Source organism: Thamnophis elegans, chromosome 1 (genome assembly GCF_009769535.1).
Source record: "Thamnophis elegans isolate rThaEle1 chromosome 1, rThaEle1.pri, whole genome shotgun sequence".
Taxonomy (NCBI): domain Eukaryota; kingdom Metazoa; phylum Chordata; class Lepidosauria; order Squamata; family Colubridae; genus Thamnophis; species Thamnophis elegans.
The window spans coordinates 25770567-25789136 of NC_045541.1; the positions used below are offsets into that span (position 1 = coordinate 25770567).

General features: G+C 47.6%; 2 protein-coding genes across 2 annotated transcripts in view; both read right to left on the reverse strand.

Moving 5' to 3' along the window:
- Positions 1-391: 391 nt before the first annotated feature.
- On the reverse strand, positions 392-3120 carry DLX1 (distal-less homeobox 1). Its single transcript, XM_032233303.1, has 3 exons — positions 2808-3120; positions 1770-1969; positions 392-646 (listed from the first exon to the last, which is right to left on the reverse strand). The coding sequence occupies exons 1-3, from the start codon at positions 3118-3120 to the stop codon at positions 392-394; spliced, it is 768 nt and encodes a 255-aa protein (XP_032089194.1).
- Positions 3121-11208: 8088 nt separating this feature from the next.
- Positions 11209-18570, reverse strand: part of METAP1D (methionyl aminopeptidase type 1D, mitochondrial) — a 78901-nt gene continuing 71539 nt past the window's right edge. Inside the window, exons 7-10 of the mRNA XM_032215573.1 lie at positions 14579-14676; positions 12961-13008; positions 11684-11762; positions 11209-11537 (exon numbers count right to left, since the gene is read on the reverse strand). Coding sequence (XP_032071464.1) covers positions 11459-11537; positions 11684-11762; positions 12961-13008; positions 14579-14676 — 304 coding nt within the window. The 3' untranslated portion in view covers positions 11209-11458. The remainder of the gene's footprint in view (positions 11538-11683; positions 11763-12960; positions 13009-14578; positions 14677-18570) is intronic.

Here is an 18570-nt window from a genome sequence, read left to right on the forward strand (position 1 = left end):
CTGGGGCGGCCGCGTCAGCTGTCTGCAGTGGGAACCAGCCCCGCCTGGCATCTGTGCTTGTCTCGGGAGCTGCGACCCCCCTCCCCAAAAAAATCTTCGGCTGCCCAGAGACGCTCCGGCTGGCTCAGGCTTTCTAAAGGGGGGAACGAAGGCGGCTTCCTTCCGCGGTGCGATTTCCCCAGACCAACAAGGGGGGCCTTTGTTTTTTCTTCGCTCGTTTAGTTCGTTCGTTCGTTCGTTCGTTCGGGGGTTCCAGCCGATGGGGCGATCGGCTTATCGGTTCAACGTTGCAAAAGTAAAAATAAAAACGAAACAAAAAAAAACACAAAAGCCAAAGCAACAACAAAAAGAAAAAACAGAAACCGGAGCCGGCCAAGCCCTTGGCTCAACCTCACATCAGCTGAGGCTGCTGCATAGTCTCCTGGTGGGCCGAAGGGTACCAAGACGTGTAGCTGGGGATGTAGGTGCCCGGGGTTCCCGTGGAGCTCTTACCCGACGACGAGCTGGTGTTCCAGACGGGCGGCCCGGGCGGAGAGTTGGCCGAGAGCGACCTCCCGTTGGCCAGGGCGCTGCTTTCCAAGGCGGCTCCCCCTTGCTTCATTAGCTTCTTGAATTTGGAGCGCTTGTTCTGGAACCAGATCTTGACCTGCACTCCCCCCCCACAGTCCCAAAGAGATGAAACGTTCAGAACACGCACACCGCAGAAGTCACAAGCCCCTTCCCTGCCCCAACCGCCCTCGGACCCTCATGGCTCTCCCCTCACCCATCCTCCGAGGAATCCGCTCTCGGCCCCAAGGCGCCAGGCAGCGCTATGGCTGCGACCTCGGACAGAAAGGTCGACGGAGCTGGAGGCGCATCGCTGGGAACTGAGGCGCGCTCCGAGTTTTCCTCCCCGACTTTAATGGGGGGGGGGGGTAAGCGAATCAGCTGCTGTTCCGAGACTAACAGGGTCGTTTTTAACTTTTAGCCTCTTGCCCAGCGTCCAAGGACCGGGAAAGGCCAATAAACTTTATTTCCCACCGTCCACACGTGGCTAAGAAGGGGGGGGGGGTTGCCGCGATGCTTAAGACCTCAGGATGCGGCCAGGATAGAGTGTAACTCTGCGCCACAGACAGCGGACTCCCGTTTCTAAACCGGATAGGGCCCAGGCCAAATAAACGTCCGGCGTCAATGAAAAAATCCCCAAGGTTTTTTTTCTTTCGAAATTTGAGGTTTTCGACCTAGGAAAGGTTGTGGGGGGAGATACGAATGGTAGGGTAAGTGGTTTTCCTTTGGGTCGGATTTCTGGAAAGGGTTGTTGTCTGTGAATCTGGCCCGGGTTTCTCCAGGTCCTGAAAGAAATTTTTCCGGAGCTTGAGAAACTCGCACCTTAAAATCTTAAATAGGGTTCCTCGGGCCCTATTTAGGGAGAGCAGAGATCTTTTGAGCCAAAGATGCCTTGGGAAGAGGAGAAGGGAAGCTCGACCAAAGGCTTCGTAGCTCAAGAACAAGAAAATCGCCGCTAAAGCAAATAACATATTTTAATGTGTTTTTAGGGCGCTTTCCCAGAGTCGATAGATTCAATCCAGATATGCGATAGAGAGGAGGGAATCCTTTAGGGGAGCTTTTCTTCACCTCGACCGGACCCCCCCCCTCCCCACGAAGCTCTCCGGCTCCTTCCTTGCCGAAGGAAGCTCGGCTGGGAAAAGCCCGAAGCCTCCTGGGGTGGGAAAGGAGAGCGTCCCATGGCCGGGGATGAAGGAAGGGAAACGGCTCCCCGCTCTGCCTACCTGAGTCTGAGTGAGGCCCAAGGAGGCGGCCAACTCGGCTCTTTCCGGCAATGCCAAGTACTGGGTCTGTTGGAAGCGCCGGTTCAAAGCCTGGAGCTGCAAGCTGGAGTAAATCGTCCGAGGTTTCCGGATTTTTTTCCCTTTGCCGTTAAAGCGCACTTCGCCGCCTTCCACCACGGTGCTTTTCTCTGTCTCGGTCCCTGGAGAAGAAGGAAGGGACAAAAGAGGCCCGTGAGAGAGAGAGAGAGAGAAAGCTGGGCACTTGGCTAACTAGGCGGAGGTGGCGAGGATCCACCCCAGCCGCGCAGCCTCTCAGTCAGTCCAGGTCAGAGGTTCGGCCCCGGCCCCGCACCGGCCTCCAAAGGGCCCCGGGAGCAGCCGGTGTCAGGCTCCCTTCCTCCGCCCTCCAGTCAGTCATACTTAATGAGCCCCGGAGCCCCACCGGCAGAGCCCCCCGAAGCCGGGCGGGGACAAGGCGGCCGTGGCGCAGAGGAGAAGGGGATTGTTGGCAGCCCCGGAGTTCCATCGCCCGTGGGGAAGGGGAAGAGGGGCGGGGGGGGGGGGGAGAATAGGAAAAGTTTTTCTATTTTTACAGGCGGCGGCACTTTAGGTTTAATTACCCTTAATTGCATACATTGTTTATAGCGCGACGCAATAAATAATTGCCGAGCCTAATAGGCGCACATCTGGGGGGGGGTGGGTTGAGTTGGAAAGAGTGCAGAGGAAATGCTTTTCGGGGCTATGCCAGCCGGGCCTGTTGTGGCTTTGTGTGCAAACTCCAGAAATCTTGGAAACTAGGCTGGTCCCTTGAGGGCAGTTGGGGCAGAATCCTGGGGGCTTGAGGGGTGGGGGAGAAAAATCTAAAGCCCCCCCCCTCAATTCAGTTTGGCTGCGTTTCTTTTTGTTTTCCGTATTTTTCAGGGAGGGGGTCCATTTAGGGTTTTCTCCCCTCCCCTCCCTCTGCCCCCCTCCTTCCCCACCGACCCCCCCCTCCCCGCCCTGCCCTGCCCTCCCCTCTCGCCGGCAAATGGCACGTACCTGTCTCCTCTAACCGAGTCTGAGCCAAGCTGGTGCTGTTGGGGTAGGACTGCACCGAGCTCATGTAAGGGTTGCCCGAGTGGCCGCTGACCGAGTTGACATAGGGGTAGCCCAGCGGTCTGGAGAAGGAGGATGCGGCGCTGTACGAGCTGTCCGGCTGCGAGTGGCCGGCCGAGTGTAAACAGTGCATGGAGTAGTGGCCGTGGGCCATGGGCGACGGAGGCATTTGCTGCCCGGGCGGGCCAAACTCCATGAAGACCGCCTTGCCTGAGACGGGGCTATTTAGGCTCTCTGGCATGGTGGTCATGGTCATTGCTCGCCGCTGACTCGGGTGGCTCTCTCGCTCGCTCGCCCTCGCTCGCTCCTGCTCCTGCTCTCGCTGGCTCTCTCGTCTTTGGGGGGGGCCTCTCTCCCGGCCTGGCGTTTCTCGGGACCCAATTTAAGAGGCCCGGGGCTTTTCACTTTCCATTCATAAGAAAAAGGGAGTTTGGCTCTTTGAAAAAAAAAAGTGTCTCTAAGGCATGAGATGCTGGGGGGATCTACACAAACTCGCCTAAAAGCTTTGACTCAGCCAAACGCCATGAATATGCATGAGCTCGCCGAGCTGATTGGCCCGCCGTCTGGCAGAAGCGCTCGCGATTGGCCCGAGACGCTTTTCGGGGGCTTCGCCGGCTGGACCGGGCGAGCGAGAAAGACGGACTTCGCCTGGGAGGAGGAGACGGGGCCGCGGGACCCTTCCAGACGCCTGAACCCCCACCGCCCCCCACCCCCACCAAGGATGCGGGGAGGAAGGCGGGAAAGGTTCGCCCACCAGGCCCTCTGTTCTCCTCTGGGGAGGATGGAGCCCCGGCTCCATTCTCTCTCTCTCCCCACCGGCTCTGCTTGACTTTTCCAGGTGTCCCTCCCGGTGTAACTCGTGACTAAACTCCACCACAACTATGTGTAAGCTGGAAAAGAAGCCTAAGGGTCTCCCTCCCCCCACCCCAACCTTGCCCCTTTTCCTGCCCCCCCCCAGCCTCTCAGGTGTGTGGGGGGGGGTCTTGGAGCGGCGCCTGGTTGCGGGCCGGTCTTCGGTCTAAGCAGCATAGCGAGGGGAGCGCCGTTGGCAGGGGTGGTGGCGGGGCGAGGCCGGCCAGGCCCCTCCTTGCCAGGCGCGCGCAATTGGCGGGGCAGGTGATTTCCCCCGGGGCTGCGTTTGGCGCGCAGTGGGGCCGGTGGAGCGGGAGGACTAGCTAAGCGCTCCACCAAGGCTGAGGGAGGGAGGGAGGGAGGGAGGAAGGAAGGAAGGAAGGAAAGAACGAAGGAATGAAAGAACGAAGGAAAGAAGGAAGGAAGGAAGGAAGGAGGGAGGGAGGGAAGGAAGGAAGAAAGGAAGGAAGGAAGGAAGGAAAGGAAGGAAGGAAGGAAGGAAAGAACGAAGGAAGGAAAGAACGAAGGAAGGAATGAGGGAGGGAAGGAAGGAAGAAAGTAAGGAAGGAAGGAAGGAAAGGAAGGAAGGAAGGAAGGAAGGACGGAAAGAAAGGAGGAAAGGAAGGAAAGGAAGGAAAGAACGAAGGAAGGAAGGAAGACCGCCGGAGGAGCATCGGAAGCCAAAGTCGAGCGCGGAGGGGTGAGGGATCAGCGCTTCCACTCTCCCGACAAGACAGGTCCCTCGTGGGGTCAGGCCAGGTCACTTTCACGGCTCCACGCATCCAGTCGGTAGCTGACACCGTGCGGTCCGAAGGGGGGTGAAGTAAGCTTTCGACTCGGTTGGATTAGCCCCATTTAGGAGGAGGATGCCCACTTTAGAGTCAGGGCCACGGGATTGACTCCTCCCGTTCCAAAGCTATCTATGGCAAGACCTGGTCCACCTCGGTTCCTTTCAAGTGGAAGTCCTGCAGAGAAGAGAGGGGCGGTGGGAAAGCTGCTGTGTCTAACTCCCCCCCCCCCCAGGAGCAGGTTAGTTGCAGACTAATGTTCTGAGTAGTGATTACCGTGGACGGTTTTTCAGAATTCAACCTAAAGTACTGCTAACTAGGCGATTAAGAAGGAAAACCTGCCCTTGGTGATACATTCTAAAGAAACTTTTGCTTTCCTAGGAATTGGCCTGAAAATGAAAGGGGGGGGGGTGCCAACTTGATGTCTCCACCCCCCACTCTGAGAACAACGGGGCTACTTTCAAATACAAGTGGCACAGAAAAAGGGGGAGGCTGTGGGCTGAAGTGACCTGATCTGTTTCTACAAACTTCCTTCCTTCCTTCCTTCCTCCTTTCCTTCCTTCCTTCCTCTATTCCCCCTCCCCCCATTGCCTCCAGTTGAGCAAAGCATCAAAATAGTTTCCACGCCGTCGCCAGGCGAGGCCTCCGGGGTGCAATCTCCACTGACTTTCCGAGGTCTAATAATTAGAAAGCATCGGCGGCTAATTATTTCACTCCTCGTTTCACGATCCGTGCTTGTGTGTGTATGTGTATAGATTGAGATGCCGGGCCGTCCTGGGGGAGAGGGGAGGGGGTTAAGGGTGGGGAGAGGGCTGATCTTGCGGAAAGTTCACACGTGCAGCTGTATTAGTTACTGATTCACTTGATTAAATGCTAGTCTCAAGTGCTCTGATCCACAGCTGAAGGCGCCCCCATTAGCATAACACTGATGTTTAATTCTCATACGCATAATTAGCCATATATTTAACACTAATAGCGGCGCGCGCAAAGCCTTTGGCGCGTTTTAAACAACGGGAGGGGGAGAAATATATAAATATATGTGTGTGTATCACACGCACACTCACTCACCCCCACGTGCACGCACGAGCCCCCCGAGACACGCACGCGCTCCTCTTTGGCCTGAGCTCCGCTTCTCCCTTCCCTGCCTGCCCCGCTCGCTTCCACCTCGGCGCGTCGAGGGCGCGCACGGAACCCCGGCTCTGTAATCAAGCCCACTCCCCCCCTTTTTTTTGGCAAAGGGAGATCACCAGTAAAAATGAGCATGCAGACAAATTGCATTGCGGGTGGCGTTATAGATATTAATGGGGGGGGGGAGAGAGAGGCCTCCCCTCCCCGCCGGCTGGCTGGCTGGCTGGCTGCTTTTCAGAAGCCTGCGCTTACTAGAAGGCGACGGTGGCGGGCAGAGGCGAGGGCTGTAAGGCCACACTATAACGCTGCCCCCCACCCCATAAGCAGCCACTTCCGAGGGGCTCTGGAGAGCCGGGCTAAGCAAGGGCCACCTGCCTCCTTGGATCTCTTTCCGCGGCTTGGAGCCCCTTCTGCCTTCCCACCACCCCCTCCAACCACAGCAGGAAAGAGCGGTGCCCTCGGTGCCCACCGCAACGCACCTGGCGACTCAGCCCGCCTTGTCCACACCTGGACCTGGAGCGCGTAAGTGGTGGTGGGGTCTTGCTCGGGTGGGGAGAAGGGAAGCGGTGTGGAGCCCAGCAGGGAAGGGAAGTTTTTCTTCTATCTGGAAATCGAACCTTAAGTTGGTGTTTTTTGAAGTTCTCCAAAGTGTTTTTCCAAACTGGGAGAAAGTTTGGAGGTGGCTGGAGGGGAGGGGGAATTGGGGGGCGAGTTGCCTTCCAGCCCGGAGTCCGGGCACTTCTTGGTTGGAATACAATTGGAGTGCAGACTCAGTCTCCTAGTCCTCATTGAGGCAATCGGATGGATTTTCCAGCTGCGATGGAGAGGAAGCCAGCCTGGCCGGTGGGGGGGGGGTGCGCTGAGAGAGGGGAGGGAAACCCGTTTACAAGGAGGGCGGTTCTGGCGTCCCTGTAAAAAGTGCCAGTCTCCGGCCCCGCAGGTTTCCTTCCTGCGGGAGAATGAGAGTTTTCGGGGGAAGCGCCTTGTGGGGTTGCTAGAGATGCCCTAGAGAGGAAGGTTAAATTTGCGCCGGCCTTGCCAAATGGGTTGGAGGGAGGGGGCAGGGGGGGGTATAGCACTCTCTCACGCGCTGGAAATGTGCCCCGATTCCGCGCCAACGCGCTGGTCTGAATCGCGGGATCCTCTGGCGGAAAAGTCCCTCTGATTTGCGCGCAATTCAGTTTCGATGCTCAGGCGGCGGCATCGGTTGGGCCCTTACACTGAATTTAACCCCGTTGAACTTAGCCTGACGTGCTTTTTAGGTTGAAACCTATCGGGGGGAAGGGGGTGTTTCCTTTCCGTCGACTTTTGTGTTAGAATTTGTTTGAAATTCAGTGGTGGAGGTGGCCGAATCCACGAACATTGAATCGGGTCTGGTAACCCATTCTAATAAAACCTGTCCAACTCTGGCTATGGTGCTGGGCGGACCCGGGACCCTACGGGGGCGGAGGGGGCTGCCCCTTTCCTCGTCCGCTGGGGCTGACAGAAGCCCCAAACCGATCGCCCCAAAGCTTAACTTCGTTCTAAGTTTAACTCTCTCCTGTGGAACTCACAGTCCGTTTATCCCTAAGGGCTTTGAGAAAATACGTGTACGTGTAGAAGACACGTGTAGAAGACACGTTGTGCATGCGGGGAGTGGGGAAGAGAGAGAAAATGTGCTGCTTTGAAATTGGCTTCAATTTTGCTTGTTTTCAGCATTTCTTTATGATCGGAGCAAAGGGACATTACGATGAAATAATTGGGCCAAAGTCGTTTTGGGAGGCTGGTGCTCTGAAGGCCCCGAAGTGCTTGAGAAATGTTCCTGGAGGGGGTAGGAGGCCAGGGAAGGAAAAGAGTGGTTTCATCTAGAGATCTACCAACTTTGTATTCAGACCCCGCAGAGGGAGGGAGTTGGAAAAGGGAAGTTCCAACCAAGCACAGAACTTCCCAAACTTCGTTATTCGACAGCAATCTCTCCCCCCCCCTCTCTCACACACACACAAAATAAACCTTTCTGCAATCACCTTAATCATTAGGATTATAAATGTGTATCATAAATGCTGCTACCTCAGTCTAATTGCTAGGCAAACAGCTTGTTACCACAGCAGTTGGTAAAATCCTGCAGTCCTAATAAAATTAACCTGAGGGGGGGGGGAGTAACCCTCTGGGAAGGCTGCAATTAAACAGAGAGAGTGAGAGATGCTGTCCCAATGCAGAAGATGTACCCTTAAACCTAGGCATAGCTACTCAGTAGTCAATCTCTCTGGATTCCGTAGCACTCACTCTCATGGAAATACATAAAAGGCTTGGGACTTTTATATCAAATTTTAGTTCTTCCACTGAAATAAGTAGGAAGCATAGTGTTGTCTAGGACCTCACACCCAACTTGCTCCAGACACTTCAAAAGTCTTACCTACTTAGAAAGTCTTGGGCAACTACTCAAAAGCCTGTCGGATTATCTTTTCACTCCAACCCAGAGTGGAAGGCCAGATGTAGTTCTATTTTATACAAACAAGGCTTTTTCTCATCTAACGCCAAGTAAATATTGACACAGCCTGCTAAGCCTTGATTTGGTTTCATCAATATTTTATTGTGTTAACCCACAATGGCTGGTTTCAGATACTAGTGAAATCATAAAACATAGTTTGTAAATGCAAGGTTTAGCATGATGGTTTAATGATGGTGGGGGCAGGGAGGTTCCCAGAGGAATCTCAAAGGAAGCGGATGCAATCAAAGAGCCTTGTGCCACCTTGAAACCTCATGAATTTATTATAGTTGGGACCTAGTGAATCGCAGTGCCACATGGACTATAGGTTGCGGGAGCTGGTGTCCTTGGTATATGCCCTTTAATAGAAAGAAAAGTGACCTGAGAAATAGCCCGGCTGAAGTTTCCCCTCTTGAAGAGCCCATTGGTGCTCTGAACTCAAAAGGGCCCACAGAATGTGAAGCCAGATGCAATGAATTAGGGGTCATCTTCATCACCCAAGTCCTTTGAGGTAAACGGGTTTAGACTTTCTTTGCACAATTGACTGGGTTGACATACTGGTTTCTAACCTTCCCTTCCCTCGGGGGCTGGACTAGAAGACACCCAGGATCCCTTCTATCTATTCTATTCTATTTTCTATTCTATTATTCTAATCTATTCTATATTATATTATACATTGTATTCTATTATTCTATTCTATATTCTATTCTATTCTATTATTCTACTCTATATTGTATTCTATTATTCTATTCTATATTCTACTATTCTATTCTTCTATTCCATTCCATCCCATTATTCCATTCCATTCTATATTGTATATTATTCTATTCTATTCTATATTATATTATATATTCCTATTCTATTATTCTCTGTTGCTTAAAGCGAGGGGGCGTCTCCCCTCCCACTCCTGAGTTATCCGGGAAATGAGGGAATCAAATTTGCCGAAGCATCCAACAGCACTCGCTTAATTTGGTTGCTGAATTAATCCCCTGAATTGAGTTTGCCTAGCCTGGGTAAGCTCCAGTCCGCATCCAGCTTTATAACTACCGGTAGTTTACATGATGCGCGAGATGTTTAATGTCAATGATCTAATCGAGCTATTGTGAGAATCCAGTCCAAAAGCTGGATCTTCCACCCTGGTACTCTAAGACCTTCCATTATACATAGGCACACATTGGTCCAGGAGAATGGAGGAGCTCTGGAGGATCGCAAGTCTGGAAAACCGTCCTTACGGTTCCTTCAAACGAAAAGAAAAAAAAACCCTCTACTTGTAATCTTTCCAATCGTTTATATGCAAGGAGGCCTCGTTGTTTACAAAGTAATCGTGGAATCTCAGCCATTCGTAAACTAGGATGTGTGACTTAGAGACTTGTGTGAATCCAGACAATTTTATTTACTCAACCATAGCTTATCGCCAGGTTGCATATTCCTAAAGTCCTCATCAAAATGTTGACTTCTGTCCCGGAGACCTTTCTTATCCTAGTACACACGACCAAAGTTTCATTCACAACGACCAGTACCCGGAAATAATTGATTACCCGAGAACGATCAGATATTTTTTTAAATAAAAACTTCAAACAAAACTTAAGTCAATTATTATTTTGGTGACGGCCCTCCCGCTACCTCACCTTTGGGAGGGCGCCGAACGGGGGAGCAAAAATTCGTTAACGAGTTTGTCAAAATTTGGTTTCAAAGCCCAGTCCTGCCGGTTTAATGTTATTTTCTAAACGAAGCCAATTTTGGGGGTTGTCCGTCAGTGCACGATTCGCTTTGATGGGGACACCTGAAATAGCCCCAGGGGCCAGGTTAAAGAGTCGGCTTCACAGAGGGAAACTTGGCAAACGTAGCTTGGGCTCGACGTGAATGAAGCCAGAGTACCGCAACTTTTGGTTGCGTGCGGGGGGGGGGGGGGCTGTGAGCTCCGGGCTTTGGCGTAATTGTTACCAGCCGAAAAGTGAATTTCAGGTGACGGACGCCGAGCCCAGTCAGGGGATTCCCCCTTCTCCCTTCCCAGCTTATTTGCCCAATCCAAGCTCGTTTGCATCGGCAACTGTACCTGTATTTCTGTTGTCTCCCCTCTTCCCTTTCCTTCTTGGCTCGCCTTTAGCTCAGCCGATCCTGCTTCAAGCTTCCGCCCGACCCACTCCCGCTTGCCCCCCCCCCCAATACCCCGAAGACTGAAGTCTTTATGGCCTGCCTGGAGATCCCAGCAGCTCCCCCCCCCCCCGGGAAGGCCCTTAACACCCGGGGTAGCAAGAGACTTCTGCTCCCTCCTGGTTCTGAAGATGGGCCAGGGTGTGTGTGTTTAGAGCTCAACTAGCAGAAGCCACCAGCACCAGGCTACTCCTGGCAGGAAGAAGGGAATGGGGGAAAAGTTAGAGGCAGTCCTTCTTCTGGGTAGTCAGTACTGCCCCCCCCCCAAGTCTTCAATGGCCAAGCCTCCAGAATTCTCTTTTCCTTGCTAGGGATTTGCTCTGGGATTTGGGGTACCGAAAGCCACAGATCAAACAATCCCTCTGCAGTAAAGATGGGAGGTTCAGGCTGGAGTCCTGGGAAAAGGGGCACCAGTTTAGGCAAGGTCCTTTCTTCCTCAAGGAATAAGGTCACCCCCTGGAGTAACTCAGAGACGCAGTAATACAGTAAAAACCACTTTTTTTCTGTTTGGTAAAGGAGGGTTGTTTGGTCTGAAGGTTCTGATACGGTTGCTAAAAATGTAAGTGGCTGCAAAGCCACAAGAAATGAAGTTGCCCCTTTGCTTTGCTGTTGTTTTCATGTCTTTGGGGGGAAAAAACCCATTTGGCTATGTAAACATGTGGGCACTGCCACAGGAACTAGGAACAGCCTTGAAACAAAGCATAAGAAACCAAAACAAGGGAGGGCAGAGAAACACATCCTCAGGTTTTTTTGTTTTTTTTAGGAAAGGAGGGGGGTGTTTATATATATATATATATATATATATATATATATATATATATATATATATATATATATATATATATATATATATATATATATATATATATATATTTATATTTATATTTATATTTATATTTATATTTATATTTATATTTATATTTATGCTGATAAATAAATAAAGGGAGACTAGTATAGATCTATTTCAAGCTATTTAGCTCTCATCAGCTAGCCATACCCAAGTTTGGGAATCGATATATATATAATGGTTGTGGAGTAGAAGAGGCTACATGCTTTGTTCACAGATTATCCACTTTACATTAGTGTCCTTTGAGGATCCTGCAAGAAAGCAGCTCCCCTAAATAAATAAATGGGTTGATACAGCCCCTTCGTGCCAGCTTCTCCCGGGAGCACCACAGGAAAAAGGTTCTTCTGCCAGCTGGTGGCTCTTAAGTTTCCTCAGCCAGGAGGGTCAGGATTTCTGCTCCTTTGTCTGTAATGACGATGGTGTGCTCAAACACGGCTGATCTGAAAGAGAAGCAGCTAGTTAGGGGGACAAGGTGGTCCTGGAATTCTATTTTGAAGGGAAAATGCATGAGAACCAACAGCAAAATGTCCAATTAGGGAATTATCAATTAAACTGAGAATTGAAATGACAACAGGAAAGTTACCACCTTCTGAGGTCTGCGCTTATCAGAGTCCAATCATCATCCAGGAGATAACATTCAGTCAATCCTTCCATTATTACAGGCTCTGATACAACAAACAGAGAATTAAATAAGTATTATAGTGATTTGCAAGCTTGTCCTTCCTAACCCTCCAAGGGCCAGTTTGTCCAGATAAACCATATTGAATTTTACTTCAGCCATCGCTCAAAAAATCCCAATCACAAAAGCAGTTGCTATCGGTGGAGGAAAGCATAGCAACCCTCAAGCTAGAACCTGGATGCGTGTCCCTGTTTCAAAAGGTGGAAGAAGGGCATTTTAATCAAGCTTTAATTAAGATCCTCGTGGATCATAACAACCAAAGCCCCCAGCCACTTTCCTCCAAAGAGCAGGCAGGATGGAAATATTTGATTTTTTTAAAAGCAGGTTTTAAAATGTTCATTAAATCAGCAAAACAACAATTTTCTTATTTCCCCTTAATTGCTGTACCATTTAGGCACGCCGTGAGTGAGGAATACATTTTTTCCTCTCTCTTTCCACCCCCTGATAAGCTCTTGATGATTGGTATTTAGCGTGTTCAATCTCCCAGGTGAGGGCTGCTGACTGGCTACTCAGCCAAAATGACAGAAGGGCAGCTCCTGGGCTCCAATAAAGGGGCATAATTGTTCCCAGAGAGTTGGGTGGTTAATCTGATATTTGGGGGGAATCAGCCTTCAAACTGACCTCTTACTGTGAGCTCAACTTCCCTTCCTCCCAAAACCCACTGGGCTGTCATGACACCATCTAAATCTATCCTTAGGATGGACTGAGGCATTGTCAGCTCTCCAATTTCCCCCTTGTTCGATGCCTCCCTGAGCCAGCTCTTCCTGAAGTCTCCAACCAAGGCTCTACTGCACAGAATAGTCAGGGGGCAGCTGTTCTGCTCGGGACAAATGAACACTATCTCAGGTAATGAAGCCATCTCACCTCTGAATAGAGAGGTGGGCAGCATGTCAATTTAATAAAGAAAATATATATTAAAATCAGAAGTCAGTGATATTTTTTAAAAAAAATCAAAACTAACAAATGTAGATAGTGTTGAAAATGCAAATAGAAATAACATCCAATGAGTTTAGAATAACTATGAGACATTATAGTATACTAAGACATTCAACATTCAAACAGAGGTGCTTGGGTATTATTCTATTAAAACAATAGCATCTAATGACTCCGGAGAAAGAAAATCCAATTGAACAGTAAGATTGCGTCAAGATGTTACAACCATTTCAATACAAACCATAACTAACCTATTGTGAATGCCATTCCCTTCTCCATTAATACATTGTTTTCGTTTGCTACAAAATAAAAGAGAAACTTTTAAAATTACCTAGGCAAATAAAAACATGGTCTTTTGCTAGAAATTGTGTTTCTCTCAAACAGGACCATCCCCTAGCTAAGCCCATCTTTGCCCTGCAAAGCTGCTCATCCGTCCTAGAGTATTCTGAATTCAGGAGACAGGACTGGCCAATTTGTCAGAATTCAGAAGACAGGACTGGCCAATTTGAGGTTTGCACTTGATTCTGAAACTACTTTGGGGGAACAGTGGAATAATCTAAGCGGTCATCTAGTCGGAATGAAAAAAAATATCAGAGGAAAGAAATTCATTCAGATTTTAAATCAAAATCACCCTACATGGTTGGAAAGTCAAGGAAACTAAAGGAGATCTAGGTGAATGATTATTTTGCACAAAGAGTGGAGTCCACCTATTATCTTCACACCTGGATTCCTCAGTATCATTACTTGAAAATAAATAACACAAAGTTACTTCCAAGTAGAAGTGAAAAGATGCTAATATTCTCCCTTTCCCCACTCCCCTCTAGTTTTTATTTAGTCATTTTAGATTTAGCCCCAAATGCTGCTTATGTTCCAATTCCCAATGTAGGAAAAAGTGTGGGGTGCTGAGGGATTATCGTCAAGAGCTGTCTTTTAAGCAATACATTTTTATGTGGATAAGTAATCTGCACAAATCTGAAGACAGATGACAAAAGAAATGTGTGGCATTCAGTATCAAATGGAAACTAGCATTTCTGATTCTGCTTCCCCATCCTGCTCTTTGCACAGAAGTCATGTCTCGAAGGAGAGCCATAGTGTATCCTCTTTCTTCCATTAACGTCTAAAGTTAATGGCCTTAAGTCAATTGCTGTAGATACCAATTGGGGCCCTGTATTGTAGAAAGCTATCTTTTCCCAACCTGTCTCCTGGAGATAGGCAATTCCAACACACTCGGAAGGCCCTAGTTTGCAAAAGGCTGCACGAAGTCATATGCGATTTAGTTTGGCTTAATGCAACATACACACCTTAGTTATAAGCATTGCAATTACAGTGGAAATCTTGTCATAAGGTTAGTGTTTTTCAAAACACCTGATCCCTATGACTGGTTCAACAAACTATGATTTATCATGGTGAGTGGGAACTACAAAACCTTTGTATTTCTCAAGCAAGCCTTGGTTTATGGGAAACCGGAAGGCCCCCAGAGCAGGGGTGTCAAACGCACAGCATCATGTTGTCGTAACTGAGGGTGGGCTTGGCCAGTGTGTGACGCATCTGACTTGAGGGCCGCGAGTTCCACACCCTGGCCCTAGAGGCTTATTGCCAATAGTAAGCATTTTGAATTAGTGTGGAAAGAAAAATGTCTCCCACAATTCTGGATACTGATTCTGTTTGATCATGTTTCTGATTTGTTCATTTGAATTTTCCCTTAAAGTCCATTAACTTCCATTGAGAAAGCAAAGGGAAAATTATTTCTAAGAAAAGTGACAAAAAAGTTTATGTACTGGCAGGAGCACAACCCTTTTGCAGTTGGATGCAATTATAATGTAAGGTATTCAAAGAACCATGGAAAAATTAAGGAGGGGACCCTCTTACCATGATGCCAAACTTCAGGATTACTATGTAGGTTCGTTCCTATCCCATGACCACCAATGTAAGGGCAGACTTGAAAACCATTTTGATGGGCAATGTTGCTTTAAAAAAAAGATAGACATGTTTAATACAAACCATTTCCAAATTCAGAAGAATGCATTTTGTTAAATATATCATTACCACTTTTTCACAAAAGAACACAGCTGATGATCCTGACGCTATCACTTTCTGACAGAAAAGCACATTCTCGTATATTCCTAAAACTCAAGACTTCCTTTCATTTCTGAAATAGCAGAATACTCTGCTGTTCAGTCTCCATAATAAAAAGGGAAATTGAGATGGAGAATGTTATTAATGGGGATCTCCATTAAGACCTAGGGAGGTATTAACTTGTGCTAAGAGCTTTGCAAGATAATCCTGTCTTTTTGAAGGTTATCCTGGCCCTAAAAATCAGGAACTTTAAAAAACAATTACATTTGTCCAGGAACTGACAGAGGATTACCAAATTAGAATTACTTCAAATCCACCAAGCATTACATCAGTACTCATAAGCTGAGAATCTGTATCCAAATTTATGTAATTTAGGCATACAAGCATTTATAAAAGGAAGATTTTGCAGCTGTAGTGCTTTCAATTCTTATTTGTTGCTTTCTATAATCCTGCCTTAAATAGAGAGAGGAGAGAATTTTAGTTTGTATTTGACTATGAACTTACCTACTTTCACAGTTTCAATGCATTATTTGAACCAAATTTTTTGCCATAGTTCAAAATGTGCAGAATTTACAATACACCTCAATAATTAAAAATACCCTGTTTTCCCAAAAATAAGACCTCCCTGGATAATAAGCCCAATCGGGCTTTTGAGTGCATGCGCTAAAATAAGCCCTCCCCTGAAAATAAGCCCTCCCCGAAAATACTGCGACACAGCAGCAGCCATGAGGTGAACACACTCGCCGCCTGCTGCACCTCAAAAATAATAAGACCTCCCTGAAAATAAGGCCAAGTGATTGTTTCGGGGGTCAAAAGAAAATAAGACCCTGTCTTATTTTTAGGGAAACACAGTATATTAGGGAAAAGATTACACAAAACACCTATATTAAAGTCAGTTTGATCAAATGGTTCAGGCAGTGGGCTAGAAAGCCGGAGACTGAGTTCTAGACATGCCTTAGCCATGAAAGCCAGCTGGGTCACCTTGGCCAGCCACTCTCTCTCAGCCCAACCCACCACACAGGATTGTTGTTGTGTGGAAAACAGAAGGAGGAAGGTGTATTGGATCTGTTCGCTGCTTTGACGTATTGGTCAAAATAATAAAGGTGGGATACAAATGAATAAAAATAATCAAAATAGGTAAGATACATTGCACTACCGAAAAGAAAAATCCACATTTGAGGTTTCAGAATACATCCACATGTTAAATTCTGATTTCTTTACAAAATAAGTTCATATATTTGATGAAGCAAGCAATCTATTTGCAAAAATGAGGAAGGCCCAACAAGAAACCTGCCCAAATCGATAGGCTCATCTCTGGTCTTAAACAGAACCACAGCCACAGTTCCCTTTAGTTGAGTGGAGTTGGCCCTATCTCCAGAATTTGCAGAATCAGAAGAGCTGGGCAACTGTTGCTTTTCATTCAAAAGAAACTCAGCAACCTGAAGATTGCCATTTTCCTTTAAAGGCATTCCCAGAGCACAGGTAGGAAGTACAATAGAGATGACAGGCAACTTCTTTTCTCAAACGCTGTTTCATGCACTTAAATAAAAACTATGTTGCTGTCTCCACTGGATTGCATTGGAAGCTAAGGCCTGGCAAAGTATTGTCACCAACCCTGCCTATGGAGTTTTAAAATAAAATATTTTTAAAAGCAGCACTTACCCACATTAGCAAGCGTTTGCAAAGGTTAGGGATCTGTTAATAGCTTTGTGTGCTTGTGGTTTTAAATATAAAGTAAAGATAAAGGTTTTCAGGTCCAGTCCTGTCTGACTCTACGTCAGTGAGGGTGAACCTTTTCGGCACCGAGTACCAAAAGGGCAGCACGTGTGTGCATGCGCAGCACAGAGTGCCAAAAAAAGAGCACTTTGTGCACATGCTCATCTGGGCCGTGACCATGAAGAAGAGCTGCCTAGGCACGTGTGCATGTGTGTAAGAAACCCAGAAGAGGAACAGGTGACACTGTGCATGCCAGGCACCACTTCGGGCATGGATGCCATAGGTTCACCATCACGGCTCTAGGTGGTGGTGTTCATCTAATTTTTCTTAGCTGAAGGAGCCAATGTTGTCCATTGTCCATGATTATTGCTAAGGTGCACAAAATGCTGCTACCTTTCCACCAAAGTGGTACTTATTTATCTACTTGCATTTGCATGCTTTCTAACTGCTAGTTTGGCAGGAGTTGGGACACGTAAAGGGAGCTCACCCTGCTGTGTGGTGCTTAGGTCTTGAACCCAAGCTGTCACCTTTCTGGCAGACAAACTCTTTAACTGCTAAGCCATTACCTCTCCCCCCCCCCCCAAAAAAAAACCAGCTTTAAATGTAATGAACATAATAATTAGGCATGTGGTACTAGAATGATCTTTTACATTAGTTAAATAAGGGTGAAGTTTTTGTCCAATATATTATGTCGAAAGCATAATAGGAATGAGGGCAAAGATTGCCAATTATGAGTGGAAGTGAAAACACCAGTTTACCAACCTGAGATTAGAATGCAAACAAATGTTGCAGCGCATTGGGGTAAGGAACTCCAAATGTTGATCAAATTCAGCTAGCCTGATTAATAGCAAAGAACAGTAGGAGGAATAGTTGAAAACAACTGGATGGCACTCTGCTGCCTACCATTGCAGTACCACTTCATCATCACTAACAGGATGTGTCTTCCTCTGGATTAATAAACTGTTAAGGGTTCAAGCTAATTCAATGCCTACTGTTCCGATATAAGAGAACATACATAGCTCAAGATTGAACCATGGAGCCCCTGGATTCCACAATTCCCATTATCTTTATATTTTCCAATTCACTCAGCATATGGCGGCTCCTAATGCTGCTAACTGGGTTTAATCCTTTTTGGAGAGCTCTTTGTTTAAAAAGAAAAACAGAGAGGACCTTTTACAGTTCTCTGGGATTGCGTATGAATGCATATACAGTAACACATTTGTTATTGCTTGGTGGCCTCATCTTAGCTCCTTTTTAGATGCATTGTGGGAAAAATTGGTGCTACATATAGTTTCACAAGGTGGCTCAGTGGCTAAGATGCTGACCTTGTTGATCAGAAAGGTCGGCAGTTAGGTGGTTCGAATCCCTAGTGCCACATAATGGTCATGCGGCTACATGACCACGGAGACGTCTTCAGACAGTGCTGGCTCTTTGGCTTTGCAATGGAGATGAGCACTGCCCCCTGGAGTCGGGAACGACTAGCATATATGTGCGAAGGGAACCTTTACCTTTATACTTTCACATCCCACATTCCCAATTTCCTCACATTTGAAGACTGCAACCATGTTGTATAGAGTATTTTATAGAATGTTCAAGGCAAATATCCCTTGATATTTGCCATAGCAACTGAAAGTCTGTCATGTAAAAGGAAAGACAGTTGAAGAAATAGTCTTATTACTCCAGGTCTTTCATTAAATAATACTCTATTTGTACATACTGTACACTGCCCCAGGAACACGATAGAGATGGCTGTGACCACTGGCACTCATGAGTTGAGTCCAGTGCTTTTTCTTTTTTACGAAGAAATGACATGCACAAAAAAACAGCAGTCTGTAGTATATGTAGTCTATATGTAGAATTATGTCTGTTGATGGAATTCATTTGGCATGAGATATTGTCAGCTCTACAAAATTACAATTTTTATATCAACAACAACACCCACCCACCCCAATATTCTTGTTGGTTTTGTTTCAAAGACGCCAACCTGTGTGTCTGTAAAGGCGAGGAATTGGTTTCTTTTCTCCCATTTATTTTACACATCACATGAGGCCGTGCCCTTTGCCCCAATG

Coding starts and splice junctions, on each gene's coding strand:
- DLX1 (XM_032233303.1), bottom strand. CDS start 3,120: ATGACCATGACCACCATGCCAGAGAGCCTAAATAGCCCCGTCTCAGGC. Junction 1,970..2,807: donor GACTCGGTTAGAGGAGACAG/GTACGTGCCATT, acceptor CTTCTTCTCCAG/GGACCGAGACAGAGAAAAGC. Junction 647..1,769: donor TGGGCCTCACTCAGACTCAG/GTAGGCAGAGCG, acceptor GGGGGAGTGCAG/GTCAAGATCTGGTTCCAGAA.